This window comes from Caretta caretta, chromosome 3, assembly GCF_965140235.1.
Source record: "Caretta caretta isolate rCarCar2 chromosome 3, rCarCar1.hap1, whole genome shotgun sequence".
Taxonomy (NCBI): Eukaryota; Metazoa; Chordata; order Testudines; family Cheloniidae; genus Caretta; species Caretta caretta.
The window spans coordinates 88,369,548-88,385,306 of record NC_134208.1 but is presented as its reverse complement, the minus strand read 5'-3'; the positions used below and the strand labels follow the sequence as shown (position 1 = coordinate 88,385,306).

The 15,759-nt window shown below is 45.1% G+C and overlaps 1 protein-coding gene across 1 annotated transcript in view; it reads right to left on the bottom strand.

Annotated features, from left to right (window-relative positions):
- Nucleotides 1–9,752, bottom strand: part of LOC125634261 (uncharacterized) — a 37,649-nt gene extending 27,897 nt beyond the window's left edge. Inside the window, exon 1 of the mRNA XM_075126220.1 lies at nt 9,680–9,752. Within this exon, the coding sequence (XP_074982321.1) occupies nt 9,680–9,752 (73 nt within the window). The remainder of the gene's footprint in view (nt 1–9,679) is intronic.
- Nucleotides 9,753–15,759: the final 6,007 nt, after the last annotated feature.

The window sequence follows — 15,759 nt, the reverse complement described above, 5'->3', positions numbered from 1 at the left end:
TTTCAAAAGCCCAACAGCTGAACTATCTCTCGTGGTATCTTGAGTTGTGTTTAACCCTCTAGAGGGACTGTAAAATGATCACTTGAGACTTACCCCCTGCAGCAGGTACTGCATGTCTGATTCTGCTGGAAAGCAGTGAACAATATCATTTGAATATTGATTGTTTCCTTTGTCTGGGGTAAATCCCATTTCATTGCAAGCTGGGCTGGAAGAGTTCCTTTTTACTGTCTAAAGACTTTCTTTTTAACTCCAATATTTTTTCTGTTATCTTTTGCATCAACCTCCAGAGTGAATCTTTCAAATACCAGCATATTATGATTGCAAGTCTCTGGATATTCAGCCACTTCTATCTGATTTATTGGATCTGGATTGTTTCCTAGGACCCAGTCCAGAATAGATTCTGACTGTGATGCTTGCACAATGTTCAAGGGAAACAATCCCATATTATATTCCGAGGGATGCACCCTTATTTGATCATATCCCAACTCTTATTCTAGCTATGCCTAGCCTGTTAAAATCCCCTGTGGACAATATTTTACTCTTTTTACATACATCCTTATGTGAACAAACATTCTCTCAGGCTGCCCTGGAGATGCATAACAATTTCTTCACGGTTTTTTTCTTTTTGGTCCATTTCTCTTGCAGTGCATTCTAAATTGTCTCTTCTGTAAAGCTCATCTGAATTTCTATTCAGCTCTTTAGACTTCTCCAACCACAGCCATATTTCAACACTCCATCCCAACCAGGTTTATGTGTCTAAAGCTTTGTCTAGACTAGGCTTGCCATCTTTTTAAGACTGTTACCACTGGTTGAGCTCCATCAGTGGTAGGAACCGTGGAAAAGCCACTGGCATTTTCACGTGTGCTAAGTGAATTTTCTCTGAGCAGGGTTAGGGGACACAGTGGGAAAAATATTGGCAGGCAGTCTACCCTAGCATACAGTAGTTGGTGCTTAAATGAGAGTAGAAATAGCGTGAAATCTTTGGTTAAAAACCTCAGTGCAGACACAGCCTCAATTACCCCATGTACTTTTTAACCTGGTTGATGCAACTGCATCCCATATTATATATACATATGCTGTTCCCTTGCATCTTTGCAGTCTAACTGTGTGTGCACTTGATTATTACAAAATCTATTTAGTTTACACGTATGTTTGTTTCTTTAAGACATTATCACTCTCTCAAGTATTATTCGCTCCCTTTTTTGACTAAATGTCAAAATTTTTACATCATATAGTTAAGCCCATCAAACTGAACAACACATCAGGGCTATTTTCTGCAATGGAGTTTTGTAAATTCAGTGGTAGGGCCTTGAATAATTCTTACTGTCACGGGGTGTGTGTATGTGTGTATATATTACAGGCAGAGCTGGTGGCCTTTAGTTAAGGTTGTCCAGCACTTCAAATTATAATACCTTGTTTTCAGTTGCTTATAACCTGGCCTGAATGGTTCAGATTTGGCAGAAATTCTCCATGCCAGGCGTCTGCCTCAGGCAGACTTGTTTCGGAAGGTTTAAGCTGAAATGGTTAAGCCATTTCCAAGAATTAAATTAGAGGAAAAAAATGTTAACAAAATTCTTACAACCATTTAGCTGAGAAGCTCTAGTGCTTCCATGTTGTACAGCTGCCCTTGAAGTTTGGTGGTTGAGTGGCCTTTGTGTCAGGAATGTGATGTGCCTTTCTCTGCGTCTGTGAAAATGTGCACAAATTTGTCCACTCCTTTTCAGTCCGCTCCTTCTTGGGGAGTTCCCTAACGGGTCACTCCTCTTTACAGTCCTGTTGGGAGCTTACTTTTATCCTTCTCCTTGTCATGTCTCTCCATTGTCCTTCTGTTCTTTTTGCCCATATTTTTTTCCATGTGGCTCACCTGCCTCTGCTGCTGTCTGATGTCAGCATGTTTTGGGGGTTGCCAGGCAACAGGGCATGAGCTGATGAGATCAGAGCATTGTTGCATCATCTCCTGTGATGAAATATGTTCAGGACACAGGAGGGTCCCAGCTGCTCTTAAACACGTACTGGTTTTCCATTGTGCCCCTACCTCATTAAAGGCACAGGAGGGATGGGTCTCAGTAAATGAGGCAGCTGTTCAATATTTCTTTTTATACTCATCTTTCATATACCACAGATGGAAACCAAATAGACTAGAATGTGTGGACCTAGGTCTTATTTATTGCACCCCATATAAATCCTTCATTGAATGCAGAATTCCGGGAGCATTGTACAACTCAGGAACACTTTTTTCCTTCTCTCTCTTTTCTCAGTGAGCGGCAAACATTTCCCCACCTCGACCACTACCACAAGCACTGAGACATTAGTATCTCAAGGATCAAGTCTTTGATGTAGCTGGTGTGTGTTCTACAGAAACCTTTCCCAGATGGACTTCAGTACTGAGAGAGATTTTAAATTCCATCCTATGTAAATGGACAGATATGGTGTGAGGAAGAATTAAAACAGAAAAATGTGATTGATAATTGGGACTAGTTTAAAAAACACTGTACTTGATGCCCAAATATCCATAATACCACAATCAAGAAAGAAGGCCATATTTGCTAAAAAATATGACCTGGTTTAGTGGGGAAGTGAAAGCAGCTATACAAAACTATATATAAAATAAATGGAAGAAAGGGGAAGTTAATAATAATGAACATAAATCAGAAACTTGGAATTGTAGGAAATTGATAAGGGAAGCAAAGGGACACAAGGAGAATGAGATGGCCAGCAGCGTTAAGGACAATAAAAAAAGGAGTTTTAAAAATATATTAAGAACAAAAAGTATACTGACCATGCTATTGGTCTGTTACTAGATGGAAATGGTAGAATTATCAATAATAATGCAAAAAAGGCAGAAGTGTTCAACAAATATTTTTGTTCCATATTTGGGGAAAAACAGATGATATGGTCTCATCATAGAGTGATGATAACACACTTTCCATTCCACTAGTACCTCTGGAGGATGTTAAACAAAAGCCACTGAAGACAGACATTTTAAAATCAGGAGGTCCAGATAACTTTCATCCAAGAGTTTTAAAAGGCCTGGCTGACAAGCTCACTGGACCATTAATGTTGATGTTCTATAAGTCTTGGCACACTGGGGAAGTTGCAGAAGACTGGAAGAAAGCTAATATTGTGCCAATTTTTTAAAAGGGTAAACAGGATAACTTGGCTAATTATAGGCTTGTCAGCCTGACATAGATCCTGGGCAAAATAAGGAGCGGCTGATGCAGGACTTGATTAATACAGAATTAAAGGAGGGTAATGTAATTAATGGAAATCAACATAGGTTTATGGAAAATAGGCCCTGCCAAACTAGATTTTTTAAATGAGATTACATGTTTGGTTGATAAAGGTAAGTGATCTGATGTAATATACTTAGACTTTTGTAAAATGTTTGAGTTGGTACCACACAACATTTTGATTAAAAACTAGAATGATATAAAATTAGCATGACACACATAAAATGGAATAAAAACTGGCTGTTAGGACTCAAAATGTAATTTTAAATGGGGACCTGTAAGTGTCTCAGGGGTCCTGCAGGGATTGGTCTTGGCCCTATGCTGTTTAATATTTTTATCAATGACCTGGAAGAAAACACGAAGTATTCACATGGGAAGTGTGCATATGACACAAAAATTGGGGGAGTGGTATTGTCACTCAGTGAGGTGCATCTGGTGCGACCTATTGGTCTCATAAGGAGTCTGGACAATTGGTTGCTGAAGAATCAGAGAGCTGAAATGGACGTATGGTTAGGAGGCAAGATGTGGATTGGAGCCAGGAGTCAGAACAGAACTAAAGGGCAGAGCCAGTGTTGTGGTCAGACGACAAGCCAGTGGTCAGAACCAGGAGTTCAGAGGCATGCAGAGACTGGAGTGGAGCAGGCAAGGGGAAGAGCAAGCAGTGGACAGGAAGCAGGTCTGGCCCATCTGCGGGCATTGAGCAGCTGCTGTTGTGCTGCTGCTAAAGGGCTAAAATGGTGATCTGATGGCTTTTCTAACCAATCAGGAAGCAAAGTCACTTAGTGCCCAGTAAGCCAACCAAGCCCAGAGGCAGCTGAGTTCCTGACAGTATCCCACCACCTTGAGGGTTTCTTTTTTTCTCTATGATATATATTATGAATTGACTTTGGTGAATGGAAAGCAGTTTGTCACATGAAATAGAAAAAAAACCTCCTAGAGTATCCTCTTCAGCATTATGAAAAATATCTTCCTTCAAGGAATGAACTTGACTTTGCAACCTTAATAATGTTCTTTCAGTATAGTTTGTGTTTGTGTGTGTGTATATATATATATATATTTGCTAATTAAGCTTAAGCACTTCCTGTGCAGTGCTTGACTCCATGATGGCTCCCTGTGTGGGGGCATGTTAGGACTCACTGAGCTGTGATAGCTGGGAGTTCATGGCTTACAGGAGAGGAATCCTTCCTGCTGGCTCCCAATGCACAAGCCAGCACTCAGGGTGTGTGCTGAAAGGAAGGATTTGGGCCTTAGGGCCTGTTTCAAAGCCCTTTGAAGTCAGTGAGAGTCATTCCAGTGATTCAAAGGGTTTGGAATTAGGCTCTTAGAGAAGAAACTAGTTTTGACTTAAAATGTCTTAAAATGTAAAAAGTGAAAAAAGCAACTCATTCAAATGTAATCGGTGTGCTTTCAGTACATAGAAATGAAAACCTAAAGCTGATTAAGAAATGAAAAATCTGCTTCCATTTTTGCATATTACCATAGTTCCATTTGGTATTCAGTCACAGTTGGCTGAAATAATACAGTGTAGTAATTGCAGTTCATTTTGTAATTAATATGGATAATACCAGTGTTTCAAAGATGCATATCAAAAGACATATTTAACATGGTGAACGTGTTATAATAAAACCCTAAATGCACAGTTCCATTATATTAAAGATTTACTACTAATACACATCCAACTTTCTATGAGAAATAAAAATGGAATTAACAGTGAAAAAGTGGTGTATTTAAGTAATATTAAACTGGTGACACAAAAGCCAGAATTTTACAAGTCCATAGTTACTCTTCATCCTTAACTGAGAGTTGGTTGCCCTAACACTGTACATTAATAAATAGGCTGGACTGACCAATTTAACTTTAAAAGCGGCAAAGAGTCCTGTGGCACCTTATAGACTAACAGACGTATTGGAGCATAAGCTTTCGTGGGTGAATATCTGTCATGCATCTGACGAAGTGGGTATTCACCCACAAAAGCTTATGCTCCAATACATCTGTTAGTCTATAACAGTGGTTCCCAAACTTGTTCTGTCACTTGTGCAGGGAAAGCCTCTGGCGGCGCAGGCCAAGGCACATACTGGCCGCCACTTCCAGCAGCTCCCATTGGCCTGAAGCAGTGAACCGTGGCCACTGGGAGCCGCGATCGGCCAAACCTGCGGAAGCGGCAGGTAAACAAACTGGCCCGGCCTGCCAGGGGCTTTCCCTGCACAAGCGACGGAAAAAGTTTGGGAACCACTGGTCTATAAGGTGCCACAGGACTCTTTGCCGCTTTTACAGATCCAGACTAACACGGCTACCCCTCTGATACAATTTAACTTTGAACCTCCTGGTTTTTTAGGTTTGGGTCATAATCTTGAGCTGTAGCTCACGAAAGCTTATGCTCAAATAAATTGGTTAGTCTCTAAGGTGCCACAAGTACTCCTAATCTTAAAATTATTTCACTTTTTTGTTTGTTTGTATGTCTTTTTATTACTGGATATTTTCTGAGCAGCTTCTCTATGTAGTGTCTTTGATCTCTGTTTCTTTTGCCTTCTGCATTCATTTATTACAGAAAAAAACTACCCTTTACTTCCAGGAGGATGGATACATGTGACAGATTTTCTCCATCTCTAACCACTAGAATTCAAGATCTTACTCTAATCCTGTAATTCTATCCCTGTTAATGCTGATGGGGGTTACTACAGGGATCAGAGAAGAGATCTTTCACCATCAGAAGAAGTAGCTCATTTCTTCTGAGCTTGCTTGCTCTACCATAACATTTTGTTTCTCCCTCAAATAGTCTCACTTACCCACCTACACCTCTGGCTTTAGGGACTTGCAGTAACATTGGTTGCAGGATGACCAAGTGTCAGGAACTGCAGGTCTTGAATGCTGGTCCACGGCACTCTCAGGAGCTAGATTTCAAAGTGGTAGCCCTGTTAGTCTGTATCAGCAAAAACAAGGAGGAGTCCTTGTGGCACCTTAGGGCTTGGCTACACTTGCGAGTTAGAGTGCATTAAAAAGGAGCCCCAGGTGCACTAGCTCACTATCCTTCCACACTGGCAAGGCACGTAGAGCGCACTGACTCCGTGGCTGGTCCGCTCCTGGTACTCCACCTCAGCGAGTGGCATAACATTTGATGCGCCTCTGCTGGAGCGCTGCAGCCCCAGTGTGGTCTGTTAGTGCGCTCTGATCGGCCTCCAGAAGTGTCCCACAATGCCTGTGCTAGCCACTCTGGTCATCACTTTGAACTCTACTGCCCTGCCCTCAGGTGACCAACCATCAGACCCACCCTTTAAATTCTCTGGGAATTTTGAAAATCTCCTTCCTGTTTGCTCAGCCAGGCGTGGAGTGCTCTCAGTGAATCTTTCCAGGTGACCATGCCTCCACGCACCAGGCAATCCCCAGTATGGAGCAATGGCGAGATGCTGGACCTCTTCAGTGTTTGTGGGAAGGAAGCTGTCCAGTCCCAGCTGCACTCCAGCCACAGGAATTACGATACCTTTGGGCAGATATCAAGGGACATGCTAGAGAGGGGCCATGACTGGGACGCACTGCAGTGCAGGGTTAAAGTGAAGGAGCTGCGGAATGCCTACTACAAAGCCCACACGGCAAACTGCCATTCCAGTGCTGCCCCCCGACCTGCCATTTCTACAAAGAGCTGGACACAATACTTGGGAGCAACCCCACCTCCATTCCGAGTACCACCAAGAACACTTCAGAGCCCAGTTCAACAAGGCAGGAGGAGGAGGAAGAGGAGGAGAAAAGAGGGAGTGAGGGTGCTGAAGAGGAGGGAGACACCCTGGCATCCCTAGATGCATGCAGCCAGGAGCTGTTCTGAAGCCAGGAAGAAGATAGCCAGTTGTGGCGGCCGGTGCTTGGGGAAGGACAAACAACAGAGGAGGTTTCCAGTAAGCGATTTTTATTTTGGGAAGGAAGTTATTCGGTGCGGGCTCTTGGGGCGAAGAAGGTTAGGGCTACATGCATGTCTAGATGTGGAATAGGGCATTGATGTGCTGTCTCACATTGTGGTAATCGCCCTCAGTGATCTTTTCAAAGCTCTCATCTAGAACGTGGGCAATGCAGGTTTCTCAGGAGAGCCACGGTCGTCCTTGTCCCAGTAAGGCTAACTTGTCCATGCCACTGTGCCGTGAGGGTCAAGAGGACAATTGCTGCACAAAGTCAAGCTGCATATGGGCCAGGGCAGAAGCCGCATTGCAGTAGAAGACCCTCCCTTGCTTCCCAGGTCACCCTCAGCAGAGAGATATTTTCCAGGACGAACTCCTGTGGAAAATTTGGGGACAATGTTCAGTATAGGGGCCCCCTGCCACTGTTGGCTCTCCCCAAGGCACAGAACCCCAGAGGACAGTACGGCCGTAAAACAATCAGTCATGCTTGACCCTGTGCTTACCCACCATTTTGGGGCTCCTGTGGATTATGTGCGCTCACTCTGGGATGGGCAAATTCTGCTATTGTGTAGACTGTGCTTGCCCTTAAATATGGGGGAATCATTGCTCTGTCTGCTGTGAACAATGCTGCCTCTGTTAAGTGATGTATTTTGCCTTTACAGATGCAACCTTAAGATCTCAGCCGTCCGTGCTATCACTGACCGAAAGACTCTAAAGAGTCGGAAAGAGGTCACGTAGAAGCAAGGAAGTCATGTTGCATGAAGTAATGCAGCATTCAAGTAATGAAAATCAAACAGTGCAGGAATGCTGGGACAGTGAAAGGAGGATCCACCAGCAGAATTAGGAGCGCCTGCACAAAAGTGCAGTGCTCCAGCAGCAAAGCATGGATTGGCTGATAAGCATCATGGAGCGCCAAGCAAACTCTATCCAGGCACTCGTAGCCATGCAGGCGGAGCACTACCGCGCCCACCCCCCCCCACTGCAGCCCTTGTCCAAAAATGCTTTCCCTTGTGCCCCCATGTCACCTCCAACCCACTTTTCCCAACATCCGGGTTCTTATCGCCACCAGCTGCCTCCAACACCTGTAGCTTCACCACCCGACTCTTACCCACTGCACTCAACCCCCATCACCATGAAGTGCAGCACTCATTGCACAGCGCTCCAGACAGGAAGGCTGAGTATGATACAAGGACATATGCAAATCTGTGATTGTACTGTTCCCCTCCCCCCCCTTGCCCTTTCTGTTTCCCAAGCAGTTGTGTTTCTTTTCAATAAATGAATTTTCTTTTCAATAAATGGATTTTTTGGCTTTGAAAACATTCTTTATTATTAAAGTCAAAGATACCTTAGCCCAGGAAAGAAACAGGCACTGCAAGTCAGTGTCACAAACACAGATTCCTACTGACATTGGAACCACTGCACTTCATTCCCGCGCAGGGCACCAGACATTACTGGTGCCTCTCAGCCTCAAATTGCTCCCTCAAGGCATCCCTAATCCTTGCAGCCCCACGCTGGGCCCATCTAATAGCCCTGCTCTCTGGCTGTTCAAATTCAGCCTCCCGGTGTTAAACCTCAGAGGTCCACGCCTGAGTGAATTATTCACCCTTCCCTTCACAAATGTTATGGAGGGTACAGAACGCGGATATAACCATGGGGAAGCTGTTATCGGCCAGGTCCAGCTTTCCATACAGAGAGTGCCAGCGGCCCTTTTAACAGCCAAAAGCACGCTCTAGTCATTCTGCACTGACTCAGCCTGTTGTTGAACCGCTCCTTGCTGCTGTCAAGGCTCCCTGTGTAGGGTTTCATGAGCCACAGCATTAAAGGGTAAGAGAGGTCTCCAAGGATCACAATGGGCATTTCGCCTTCCCCTATGGTAATCTTCTGGTCTGGGAAGAAAGTCCCAGTTTGCAGCTTCCTGAACAGGCCAGTGTTCCGAAAGATGCGTGTGTCGTGCACCTTTCTGGGCCAGCCTGCCTTAATGTCAATGAAATGCCCATGGTGATCTACGAGCGCCTGGAGACCATAGAGAAATAGCCCCTCCGATTAATGTACTCGGAGGTTAGATGGGCTGGTGCCAGCATTGGAATATGCGTCCCATCTATCGCCCGTCCGCAGTTAGGGAAACCCATTTGTGCAAAGCCAGCCACAATGTCATGCACGTTACCCAGTGTCACAGTTCTTCTGAGCAGGATGCGATTAATGGCCCTGCAAACTTGCATCAACACAATTCCAACAGTCGACCTTCCCACTCCAAACTGGTTAGTGACCAATCGGTAGCTGTCTGGAGTTGCCAGCTTTCAGATTGCAATAGCCACCACTTCTCCACCGGCAGGGCAGCTCTCAATCTTGTGTACTTGCACTGCAGGGTGGGGACGAACTCATCACACAGTCCCATGAAAGTGGCTTTTCTCCTCCGAAAGTTCTGCAGCCACTGCTCGTCATCCCAGACTTGCATGACGATGTGATCCCACCACTCAGTGCTTGTTTCCTGAGCACAAAATTGGCATTCCACGGTGGTGAGCATGTCCGTGAATGCCACAAGCAAACTCGTGTCATATGCATTACTTGAGTCGATATCGTCGGAGCTCTCACTGTCACTTTGGACCATAAGGAGTAACTCAGCTGCCAAACGTGACATGCTGGCGAGAGTCGTCAGCATACTCCTCAGCAGTTCGGGATCCATTCCCGCAGACTGAAAGGGAAGACAGAGCACGCAGTACAAAAACGTCGAAAGATGGTGCCGAATGTGGACGGAAGCACAGGGATTGCTGGGATGAGAACCGATGCATCACGGGGTGTTGGGACAGGACCCAGAATGCCCCACTCCCTTCCCACAAGCCACAGGGCCAGAATGGGAAGAGGTGCTTTGTGGGATAGCTGCCCATAATGCACTTCTCCCAGGGCCGCGGCAAGTGCCACAAAATTGGCCATACCAGTGCACTTGCAGCTGTCAGTGTGGACAGACTGCAGCGCTTTCCTAATGCGCTCTCCAAAGGTGGGTTTAACTCAAAGCGCTCTACATCTGCAAGTGTAGCCATGCCCTTAGAGACTAACACATTTATTTGGGCATAAGCTTTCACCTGATGAAGTGGGTTCTAGCCCACAAAAGCTTATGCCCAAATAAATGTGTTAGTCTCTAAGGTCCCACAAGGACTCCTCCTTGTTTTAGGAGCTAGAGATTCCCAACCTTCCACCCAGTGACATGCTGAAAAGTGCTACAATACCAGCTGAACTTTGGCAGAAGACTCCAGTCCTGGGATCTGATTGGTGGAACCTTGGGGGGTCCTGACTGGTCCCCAGCCTCTATTTAACCCAAGCACAGGAAAAGGAAGTTGTCTATGCAACTGGGTTCCCTCCCGGCTCAGGAGTGCTCCTGCTGCAATACCTGTTCCTACTGATCTCATGGTAACCTGACTCTTGCCTACCACTGACACCTGACTCTCAGTTTGCTCCCGGGCATGTATTGGACTCTGACCTCCTGGAATGAATCTATTAGTCTCAGTGTACTGAGTTAAATGATGCTAAAGCATGGCCAAAGCTGCAATAAATCTTTTTTCTTTTCCAGTCTGGACTTGAGGTGACTGGTGGTATATTGATCTCAAGGGCCAAAAGAGGTAGAGGTGTTTATAAACTCTTTCACTGTCCGACATTAAAACGGTGGTACTTAAGTTCAGGACTTTATTCTACAGAGGCTTGGTTTACTCAGTTTCTTGGCAAACACCCAAAAGCATTCATTCTAAAGTTGAAAGTTTATTGACGAAACACAAGCGAGAACAAGAAATTTAAACAAATATTTGTATTGCAACTGGAATTGCAAACTTAATTAGAATTTACTAAAGTCAGGGTTTCTTTGGAGGCAAACTATCAGTCTTTTTTATTTAAGCAACCTTTTAGTGAAAAGGAAATGGTTAATTTTACACTGAGTCCTGCTGTAGGAAGGGTATTTACTTCAGTTTTTAACAGGCAGACAGACACAAGGTGGAGGAGAAACAGGATATAAAAGATGGGGGAAATATGACTTTTTGGAACACTGGATGGCTGGATCCATTACGAATGAATGCTCTGTTGCTTGGACTCTGGTTCACATTCTGGTAAGGGGCATTATCTGGTTGGGTCTTTTCTCCTTAGATGGCAAAAAGGGAAAAAGAGGGCAACATAGTTCATCCCCTCATTATTTTGTCCACCAGTTAGGCCTAATATTTGCCACACCAATTTTGGTTCATTAATTTGTGGCTCCACATATTCTGTTTTTACCAACAATGATTTCAACAGTCATTGAATCATATGAGCAGGCCCTTTTTGTTTGGACTAATCCAACTTTTGTCTGGTTTTCTTAAACAGTATCACTTACTACTGAAAATAACTTGACCTATTTTCCATTAACATTTGTTGCTATAGTTTATTGTAACAGCTTATGAATTGTCACATACTTTTTACAATTGAACTTAAGGTAAACTTTTAGGTGCAAAAATCACAACAGTAGTAACCAAACAATGGATCACATGATGGCAGTTTTGAGGCTGACCAAAAGGGTTACCTGCCAGAGGGGGCTGGAAGTTGTAAAAGGACAAAGTCTGCTCTTAGTGGCTGGGTCTCCAGACAGAACAAGGCAAGACTGTGTTGGAGGAAGGAAAGAGAAATAGGGTCCTGGGACCCCTGAAAGCGCTCACTAAAACCCAAAGGCTACTGAAGAGTGGTGAGGACTCAGCGTGTATGTCTACATTGCAATTGAAAAACCCACTTCACCAAGTCTCAGAGCCCAGGTCAGCTGACTCAGGCTCACAGGGCTCAGGCTGCAGAGCTTAAAATAGCAGAAAGAAAAGGAGTACTTGTGGCACCTTAGAGACTAACAAATTTATTTGAGCATAAGCTTTCGAAAGCTTATGCTCAAATAAATTTGTTAGTCTCTAAGGTGCCACAAGTACTCCTTTTCTTTTTGTGAATACAGACTAACACGGCTGCTACTCTGAAACCTAAATTAGCAGTGTAGACCTTTGGGCTCTGGCAGGAGCCTAGGCTTGTAGACCCTCACCCCTCATACAGTCTCAGAGCCCAGGCTGCAGCCTGACCTGAACATTTACAACTTCAATTTTATAGCCCCATAGCCCAAGCTCTGTGAACCCAAATCATCTGACCTGGGCCAGCTGTGGCAGTTCCATAGGTCTTTTACTGAGTGTAGAAATACCCAGAGAAGGAATTGTGTACAGATATTTATTATTTTGCCCAGAGCTGTGTGTCTCTTGTGATTTGTCTCTGAGGTAAAGTGTTTGGTTTAGAAATCCCTCTGCAAAGTCTGTGTTACTTGCTTCAACCAGCACATGTCCCGAAGGGACAAACTGTAAATTGGAGCAGCCATAAGGGTGGAGATCTGGGGAGGGTGGAATTACACTACTGGGGAGACTTGGGAGCATTGGTCCTTATGAGCATCCACAAGGGGAGCTCAGTCAGGACTCTGACACTGAGATCTCAGTGCTACCTAAGCACTTTGAGTAAATAAATGGGAACTGGGTGTCCACATTCCCTAGGTGGCTCTGAAAATCCGAGCCTTAATCTAATTCTGACTTAATTCATCTTGCTTGACATCTCCTGTGTCAGCACCAAATAGCTGTACAGCAATACAAGCTGAAAGCCTCTGAATCTTCTCTTGTCCAGTCTCCAGATAAGGTGTGTATTTTATCAGCTGGGTCATAACTGAATCTAATATTGTCTGACTCCGAGTGACTCAGGTTTTATCACTGAACCCACCACTGTCTGTCAGTTGTTCACAGTGGACAAAATGCTGAAGATAGGGTGTCAAAGTGGTGCAAGTTTAGACACAGGGCTCAGTCCTCTGATGCACCCAGTCATTGCTGGGTGCAGCACAAGTAGAGGAGCAGCATTTGTTCTCGTCCCTCATGGCCCCTCTTCTTTCTCAGCATGGTCCCTCACAGTCCCCTCCTCCTCCACATGATCCCTTGTGGCTTGGCTCACAGTATGGATTAGAGCAGACTTTAGGCTACGCTGCACTGTGCTCCAGCTTCCCTAGCCCTCACAGGGCCATCCACTAGTGGGGAATTGCTCTGTGCCGTGCAGAACAGTTCTGTCCCTATCACTGGGATGGCTGCCACCGGAGCACCTCCCTGTGGCCTGAGGTAGTTCTGCAGGTGTCCTCTCTCAGTTTTCCTACTCTGCTCAAGGCTTCTTAAATCAAACTATCAATCCAGCTCTTCTTTGGTTCAGCAACATGCCTCCTTGGGCTGGATTTATTAAAACAACAAAATCAATCCTAAAACAAAGTTCTGAAAATCCCCATCATGTCCATATTCGCAGTCATTCCTGGTGGGTGGATTCTCAGGCCTTCCCTGCCTGAGGCCTTTTCTCTTACTGGAGCCTACTTGTTCACAGCAGTCAATTCCCATGCAGCCCCTTAGGGTCTCCTGATGGTGCCTACTCACTCCCAGCACCCATTTCCTGCCTTGGCAGGCCTCTGCTGAAGTCTCATTCTAGCTCTACTTTCTTTCTCTGAGTACTGCTTTCCTCGCCTGCAGCTTCCTGCTGCTTTTACAGGAGAATCAGGTCCTTCACACCCAGATGGTTCTACTAATTAAACCCTCACATCCCATTCCAGATGTGGCAGGCAGGGTTAATTGTTCAAGGCTGGCCAGCTCCAGGAGTCTGCCCTTTCAAGGGACAGGCCACTCCATTACAGTTCCCGCAGTACATACAGGTTTAGAAGAGGGCTTGCATAGGTCTGGTTATGGCTCCTACACCAAGGGAATCCACAGCTGGCTGTTTAAGCCAACTATTATCCCCTTTGTGCCATAAGAGTGGTCCATGGGGCTCTACTGAGCACATAGCATACACAAGGGATTCTCAAACTTCATTGCACTGCGACTCCCTTCTGACAACAGAAGTTACTACATGACCCCAGGTGTGGGGACTGAAGCCTGAGCCTGCCCAAGCCCCACCACCCCAGGCAGGGGGCCAAAACCCAAGGGCTTCAGCCCCAGGTGTGGGGCCTGTAACCTGAGCCCTACCACCCAGGGCTGAAGCCTTTGGGCTGTGGCTTGGGCCCCAGGTGGTGTGGCTTGGGCTTGGGCTTCAGCCCTGGGCCCCAGCAAGTCTAATGACAGCCCCGATGACTCCCTTAAAATGGGGCTGTGACCCACTTTGGGGTCCCAACCCACAGTTTGAGTGTATACCATAGGTGCCCTGGAACCTGTGAAGCGGAAGTAGGATCCTGCAGTGCAATATAAATTGTATCATGTTGAACTGTAGCTCAAACCAAGCATAAATTGCAGATGAACTAATGTAGCAATATATAGTCTTGGCCAACTAGTCAGAGTCTGGCCATGTAGGCAGGCCATACAAATAAACTTACTTTAATGTGAACAAACCACACTGGGTGGAAAACTTTAATGGGAAACATTTAAAATTTTAATATGCCCCAATATGTTTGCTATTATTTAGGAAAACTATAGAAAATAACTTAATGAGGGTGAGATTGCTTATTTTACATGGTACAGATTAATTCAACCTTGAAATAAGATGCAATTTTCTGCAAGAGGGTAATTAAACATTGAAACAGCTTAGCAGGGGAGGTGGTGGACTTTCCATCACTTGGAGCCTTTAAAGCGAGATTAGATCACTTTCTAAAAGACATCCTTTAATCCAGGTTCTGGGAGAAATTCTATCACCTGTGTGAGCAGTGGGTTGGCCTGAATGGTTTGTGGTGGCCTTGGCTGTTCTGGCCTTGAAATCTGTGAATCTATCAATCCCCTTGTTCTCCCTTTCTTCATGTGCCACAGGGAGAACAGGATTGCCTGTATTGCCTCAACATGCTCATAACACTGGCAGCTCTGTGTTAAGACAGTGTCTAGAATCAAATTTCATGCTTCATGGCTTCAGCTGGGTCACCTGAAGGGATCAGGAAGGATTTACCCCCTCCCCAATATGCAATTGATGAGATGTATTTGCGGGCGAATGGTTGCCTTCTTTTCAAGCATTAGGGATTGGCCACAGCTGGAGATGGGACACTGGACAAGGTGGACCAGTGCTCTGAGGTAGTAGTGAGAATCCTCTTTATTAGATGCTTGGCTGGTGTGCCTTGCTCACATGCTCAAGGTCAAACAGGTTACCAGATTTGGCGTTGAGAGGAAAGTTCCCCTCAGGTCAGATTGGCCAGGACCTTGGGATTTTTTACCTTCCTCTGAAGCATGGAGTACAGATTGCCTCCTAGGACCATCGAGGCTTATTTCACCTAATCAATTCCCTGCCACTGCAGGGACCTTAGGCATAGGTCCTGTTCTCTGCATGTGGAATAGAGTTTAGTCTCCTGTGGACTGAAATGTTTTGCACTAACTAAAGTCATTGAGCTAAATATAGAGGTATATGGGTGAAATTTCATTGCTTGTGACAAGAGGTTAGACTAGAGGATCTAATTAGAACTCCCATCTGGCCTTAAACTCTATGAAACAATGTTCAGTTAACAATTTATCAATCTGTAGGAGATGAAAACTGAAGAGGAGGAGGAAGCAAAGAGAATAGAAGATAGTGAAACACAGAAAGGAAATGAGAGGAGAAAGAGCCAGAGTGAGAGGGGGTGGCGATACCAAGTGAGGAACTTCTAGCCTGGGCAACAAGGATCTACACTACAATGTGATCAG